This window comes from Austrofundulus limnaeus, unplaced genomic scaffold (assembly GCF_001266775.1).
Source record: "Austrofundulus limnaeus strain Quisiro unplaced genomic scaffold, Austrofundulus_limnaeus-1.0 Scaffold532, whole genome shotgun sequence".
Taxonomy (NCBI): Eukaryota; Metazoa; Chordata; class Actinopteri; order Cyprinodontiformes; family Rivulidae; genus Austrofundulus; species Austrofundulus limnaeus.
This window is the reverse complement of record NW_013952934.1, coordinates 182,245-188,672: the sequence shown is the minus strand read 5'-3', so window position 1 is coordinate 188,672 and position 6,428 is coordinate 182,245. Positions and strand designations below refer to the sequence as shown.

General features: G+C 37.4%; 1 protein-coding gene across 1 annotated transcript in view; it reads right to left on the bottom strand.

Annotated features, from left to right (window-relative positions):
* Positions 1-52: 52 nt before the first annotated feature.
* Positions 53-6,428, bottom strand: part of LOC106530549 (rap guanine nucleotide exchange factor 6) — a gene marked incomplete at its 3' end in the record, with an annotated part of 39,790 nt that continues 33,414 nt past the window's right edge. The window contains 3 exon segments of the mRNA XM_014026188.1: positions 53-136; positions 2,049-2,105; positions 3,511-3,581. Of these exon segments, the coding sequence (XP_013881642.1) occupies positions 53-136; positions 2,049-2,105; positions 3,511-3,581 (212 nt within the window).

Genomic DNA, 6,428 nt, shown 5'->3' with positions numbered 1-6,428 from the left:
GTGTGTGTGTGTGTGTGTGTGTGTGTGTGTGTGTGTGTGTGCGCGTGCATACCAGCATTTGGACAGGAGCAATTGCCCATTGAGTAAAACAGATCCTGAGAGCAGAATGTACCAACAGGTAGCGACGCTGTCTGGACTGAAAAAGACAGAAACAATTGTTCAAATTCATGCTGCATAACAACTAGAAATCTGATATGTTTCAAAAATACACAATGTAAACAACTCTGGGTGGTTTTAAAAAGCCAGTTTTACTTTTTGTTTGTAAAACCCTGTAGCTTATAACTTCTATTAAACACTTGCTTTTTTAAACAAGCATAATCAAGAATTTTATAATAAAACTTTTATTTTGCACTTTTATAGCTTGAATTCATAAAACTCCACAAAAAGGATTAGGGGAAAAAAGGCAAATATCTCTACATTTAACTGGGCTTATGAGAAACGTTACTATTTTTGACACCTRCCGCTTTCTTTGAGCCCAGTCGATAAATCTGTCTTATTTTGGGAAGTTGTTATTTGAAGAAAGTTTCCAAGTAGTGACATAAAACGGTGGCTTCATTTTATTATTTCAATGCAAAACTTAGAAAAAAATTGAAAAGATTTTGAAGAATAAGTGGCTATGATACGTATAACAAACCTGTCACAAAAGAGTATATGCTGTATGCTGACACTTGAAACAATCCACAAATGGTAACATTAAAGATTACATTCACACAATGCAGGTCTGAATGTTCAATTCTGATTTAAAAAAATAAAATCAGATTTCTTGGTGTGAACGTTCACATTAAATTTTAATGTGACCTCCATCAGACTCCAATGTGAACTCTCCATGGCACTGGTGTGACCCGCATGCGCAGAAAAGATGTGACGTTACATTCAGCTGGCTGTTTGATTACAGAGTTAGCTTTACATGCTACTTGTAGCATGTAAAGCTAAGTACACAATAAAAAATAGTTCAATTACCAATACAATCTAGATCTGTGTTATTGTTACTATTTCAGCAGTTATTTTGCTTGACATTTTTAATAATTTATTATATCATCAACAAATATTCTAAGAAAGCAGAGATCTAGACATAACTATGAAAGTGTTGTTAGATTTAAGTAAACTTTGACTTCGATTCCCTTCATCTGCTGTCTGTTTAACATTTCTAAGCATAACTAAAGTCTAATTGAACATAGCAGATTCTTTAGTCTGAGTTAAGGTACTTAAAAAAAAGAATATGTTAGAGATGAAGAGTGTGTGAGCATTAACTTGATGATAAATTAAAATATTTAGTGTCTAATATGATTCTAATGAGCATGATAACACATCAACATGTGCAGCTTCTGTCTTGTCCTTTCATTTATCTCTGTCCTCCCTTCATCGATGACATTTCCTCCACTTCTCAGCTGCCCTCATCTTTCTTCCACCACCTTCTAAGCTCATTCCTCATATTGCTTCCCTTCTTGATGTTGCTATTCTTTACTCCTCCTCCTCCTCCTCTTTTAGTACATACATACACATCATGTTTTCTCTCCTCTGCTCGCAGTTCTCACATTTGAATAAAAACCTCCCGGTAACCTTTAATCTATTATCTCTTCTTATATCTTTGCAAACTCTTTCCTTTCAATGCAGTGAATGCCCTTGTTTAGCCTGTCATTTATCCCTCATTCCTCACCCAGACATAGTTTTTCCTCTAATTGTGCTCGCCTCCTTTGTAAATGACTATTAGAGTCATTTATCTTTGAATTTAATTACATCCCACAACAGAATGTCAGATGTGAAGGCAAGCAGGATATTAGCTACGAGTTGTTTTCATCCAAACGTGTATTGAAATYAAAAGTTCTGTTTAACTATCCAAATTAATAAATTAAAGTAAGACTTTGCTGGAAATATTACTATACCATGCGTCAGAATGTTCTGGAAAATGGTATGTGTGACAAAGTTCAGAACATACGTTAACTAAGGTTAATGCAGAGGAAGTTGTGATGCAGGATGAAAGATAAAGGAATAAAAAAAGGACAGAAAATACAGCAGATTACAGCAGGAATGTAGGAGTGTCTACTTACTAAAATAGGATGTGAAAGGCCTCAAGTCTCTCATACCGAGCTGAGGTGCACATCGACCTGAGACAGAGAGAGAAAGCTGTTAGGGAATTTTTTTTGTCTCAAAAGAATCAGAAAATTTTTGCTCTTACAAACCCATCACAGATTCATCCAATTCTCCCCAGGAGACATCAAGCTAAGAGAACACATTTACTGCCTGTCAGCTTGGCATAGTAAGATAAATCACTGCCCTTTGTTTTGAATAAAGCCAAACATGTACAGGTCTTTGTGTAAAGTCTGATTTGTAACCAGTTTTTGATGTACGGTCAAATGGTCATCAAATTCTGATTAGACTTGAAGGTACTACAATGTTGAAACTGGTTAAAAATCTGTAAATTTCTGATACCACAGCAGAATGTCTATTAATTGGCTTGTTGCACGATATGGCTAATTGACTTCCGCTAACTGGAAGTTGGGAGGACCAGTACTTCCTGTTTGGTTGTTCACCACGGAGAGCAATGGTGTTATTTTACACCCGCTGCCTTCAGGACCGCCTGAAAGTTACAGCGATGTTCTCCGCTTGATTTGAGCCTGATCATCAGCTCCMCGTTGTAAAAAAGAAAAGGGCTTCAAATTTTACATGCCAAGTTACACTGACAACTATGAATTTAAGCATTAAATACACCCAGTCACTGTTTGGCTAACTAGCTTTAGCTCATATCTACTTTACAACCTATATTTTCTTTCTACTTTACGACTAATGGAGTCTCGCTTTCTGCAATTATGTATCATCTGTTTTAACCACAAAGTTGTAGTTTCAGATTTCTTTCTGTGGTAGAAATAATAGTCCATGACACTTTCTTACCCTTTTTTATTTACCAGTGTCCAACAAAGACTCATCAGGGAGAGTTAGCATCAGGGTGGTGTGTTACAGATCCATGCAAAAGCCTGATAAGCCTCATGAACTCAGAGTAGAGTGAAAACAGCAAGAAATGTTGATCTGTTCCATAAAGACATGACTGTATTTTGGGGTTCTCATGTCACTGATGTTTAGGTTAAGTATAAAGTATTTCTAGCTGTTGACAAAAATGTTGTAGTTGGAGCATATATCTAGCTTTACCATTAGCTAGCATGCAAACCACATTCAGTCTCTAATTGCTTCTGTTGTTTGTGAGTGTATTGTTCGTGTTAAGGCCAGTTCAAGGGCCAGTTTTGTTCTTCTCTTTGGACATATTTTTCTTTGTTTCATTTAAAAACTGAACACAGTTCAAACAGGTTCCTGTAAGAGTGATCGTAGTTGTTTTCAGCCATTGCTGAGGCACTGCATTATCGTGTGTAGGGTATATGAATAACAAGGTAATGGGAAAAACTGCTTGGGAAACTCTGCAAATGACAAACTGATCGTTTGAAAAATACCTTAGATTAAAAACAATGGTTTGCAATGAATATTGAAGGATATTAGCTTGGAGAAATTACAAAGACTCACCTTAACTGATGTTCCCTGAGGTGAGTGAGGACTTCCATGTGATAGAGGTGACAGTATATAAATTGCAAGTCCTAGAAATAAACAAACAAACAAACAAACAAACAAAAAAGGAATAAATTACTTTCCACGCACACAAGTATAAAATACATTTTCATTGAAGATAAAAAAGCATTTAGAAGACTGGTTCTTAAAAGTGAGAGAAATGTCTTGGGTCTGTGTAAATCACATCAAATGCTGCAATCTGACAGAAGCCACTTGGCCGGTGTCAAACACTGACTATCAAGTTGACACCTCCAAAGCAGACGGACGAGCATACCACTCATGTATCCATGACAGCAGTGAGACACACACACACAAACACACACACAGACGAATACCCACCCACAGCTTTAAAATAGCACACTTATCAGAGCCAGCTGTCAAAACATTTAGGGGACAACAGATTGTATGGGAAGGGAACAGCTTTATAAGCATGTTGAGCATCAAACAAGGCTGTTGGGGCTGCAGGGCATCTACTGTTAACAGGTGGACTGAACAAGAAATACACACACACATACCATCAAAGTCAGAAAGCTGGGTGAACTGAATAAATGGATTCAGTGTTGGGGAAAGCCACACAATTTTTTTTGTTTACAATTATTTTTGTTTACATTCTAGAAAGTACCTAAAAGTAGTCAGTACTTCAAATGAAATGATTCTCAGGATATGGTCTTACAGAATAGAATTATTTGCATCAAAGATTACTGGTGTCCTAAATGTCTGTGCAACCATTTGATGCAATCAAAAGTATAGCTTTAGCTAAGATTGCCAAAAAAAAAAAAAAAACATGTTGCTGTTTAAGTAGTTTTTCATGACAAAACTTTTGCTAGCTTGGTTTTTTCATCACAAACTCAATATGCTTCTCTAGACTGAGAGCGTTTTAACAGCTGACTAATGAAAGCAAAGGATGATCACTTCAAGATGTGGATGCACAAGAAAATGTTCCCATATACAAGATACAKATTTGCATCTACATGCAGATTCTTCAAAGACCACAAAATAAACTTAACTTTCCCTAAGAGCCATTGCTCTCTTTTTAAGCCACTTAAAGTAGAAAACAGAACTGAATATTAGTTTCTTCATCATCAGTGACCTTTTTTTCTTTAAATACTATAAAAAAGAAGAAAAAGAGAGAGAGGAAAAAGGAGAAATATGATGGAAAATATGGAGAGATTAAAAGATATGTGAAATATACACCAAGAAAACATAAGACAACACACCCGACATCTGTTTGCACCTGCAAAAACGAAGAAAACCAAAACACAGCAACAAAATATATGTAATACATACACTCACCGGCCACTTAATTAGGTACACCTGATTAGGACCAGGCTAGCTCAGTCTTGTCTCTGTCTCATTGTTGGATCATTGTTCTGCCTACCTGGTCGTGTCCTGTCCCATGTTCTTCGTCTACCACCAAGTCAAAGTGAGTTTTGCTGTATTTGCAGCCTCCCTGAGTTTTTCATTAAAGGCCTCGTGCTTTTTGATTTTTGAATCTGCCTGTGTCCTACATGACGTGTGCAGTGGAAAACCGAGTCAAGCAACAGGAAGCCAGAAGAAGCAATATTAGGAATAGAGAGCTTTTTGAYGCAACAGATCAACACACCCTTGATGCGTTTGTTTGCCAAGTCTGACACAGGAAGGAAAGGTCAGGTTGGAGTTTAAGAGCAGAGGAAAGGTAAGCAAAGGAAGAGTCATGTCAGACAGACAGGAGGGAGTGACTGTGAGCAGAAAGACAAAAAATATGCATCTCTCTCCGAAACTCTTGTTTCAGAGAGACAGAGTTGAGAATAAAACATTTGAAATGAAAGAAATCAAAACTTGTCAGGTAGCTCGATTTATTTTCTATTTAACAGCTCAAAGGTTGAACATTTTTTAATTAATTAGTTCCATGCAAGAGTTCAATCGAAGGCCAGAGTTTATTGCTGACAGCAATAAAGGAAGAGTTGAACCTTCCATTTAAGCTTGAATTTTACTTTAATATGATGTGAGACAGCGGGTTGGAGACTGCGTCATTTTGGACGTCTTTTTTGAGGTGGGGTATAAACGGGCTGAAGACACAGCGGCCCAAAAATGATCATAGTTCCTTCCTCTGCCCTCCCACAACTCATAGAAGTACATAAACAGCAATAATGATGGCTGGATATTGTGGGGTGTTTTAACACTCAATGATCRGTGTCATGTTGGGTGAAGAAGTTCAATAGGACCAATCATATAGCTGCAAAGTCCGCATCACAGAGGGGCAATGTACATGACGGCTAACACTGGGGGATAGCAGCGGGAGAGCAGACAGAAGCTGCACAATTTTTTGTCACTCAGCAGGGGGAACAAAACATGCGCCTCAAAGTATAAACCAGCCTTCACTGATCGAGAGGCCGAGACAAAGTGAAAAAGCATGTAAAAGTCTGGTTCAGAGAAGTGAGAAAGTGAAAGTGTATTGACTTCAAATCACTGTTGACTGGGTAAGTGAACACAAAAAGGGCTGCAGTAAGCACTCCTGTCATGCTGCTGAGCCTGCATGTGTATGTACTGCTAGTGGTGCAACATACAGCCCCGAGACACTAGCTGGTATTAGGAGTAAGAGATAAAGTCAGGCACACTTAAACACTATCTGTTCTGCTGTTTGTTAGTGAGTTCCAGGACTATATTAAACACTTTGATTCCAAAAGATTCAGTACGGTCCATATTGAGTTACCTACCTAAAGGCCAGGGGTCAGATTTATAAAAGATTGCGTTGAAACCATACTAAAAGTGAATATATGGCCAAAAGACAAAAATGGCATACACCAAAAAAAAAAAAATCATATTTATTATTTCTGCTAAAAGTATAAACTGTGTTAAATCATTTTCATTTAATCAGAAGCCACACCGTCGTGCAC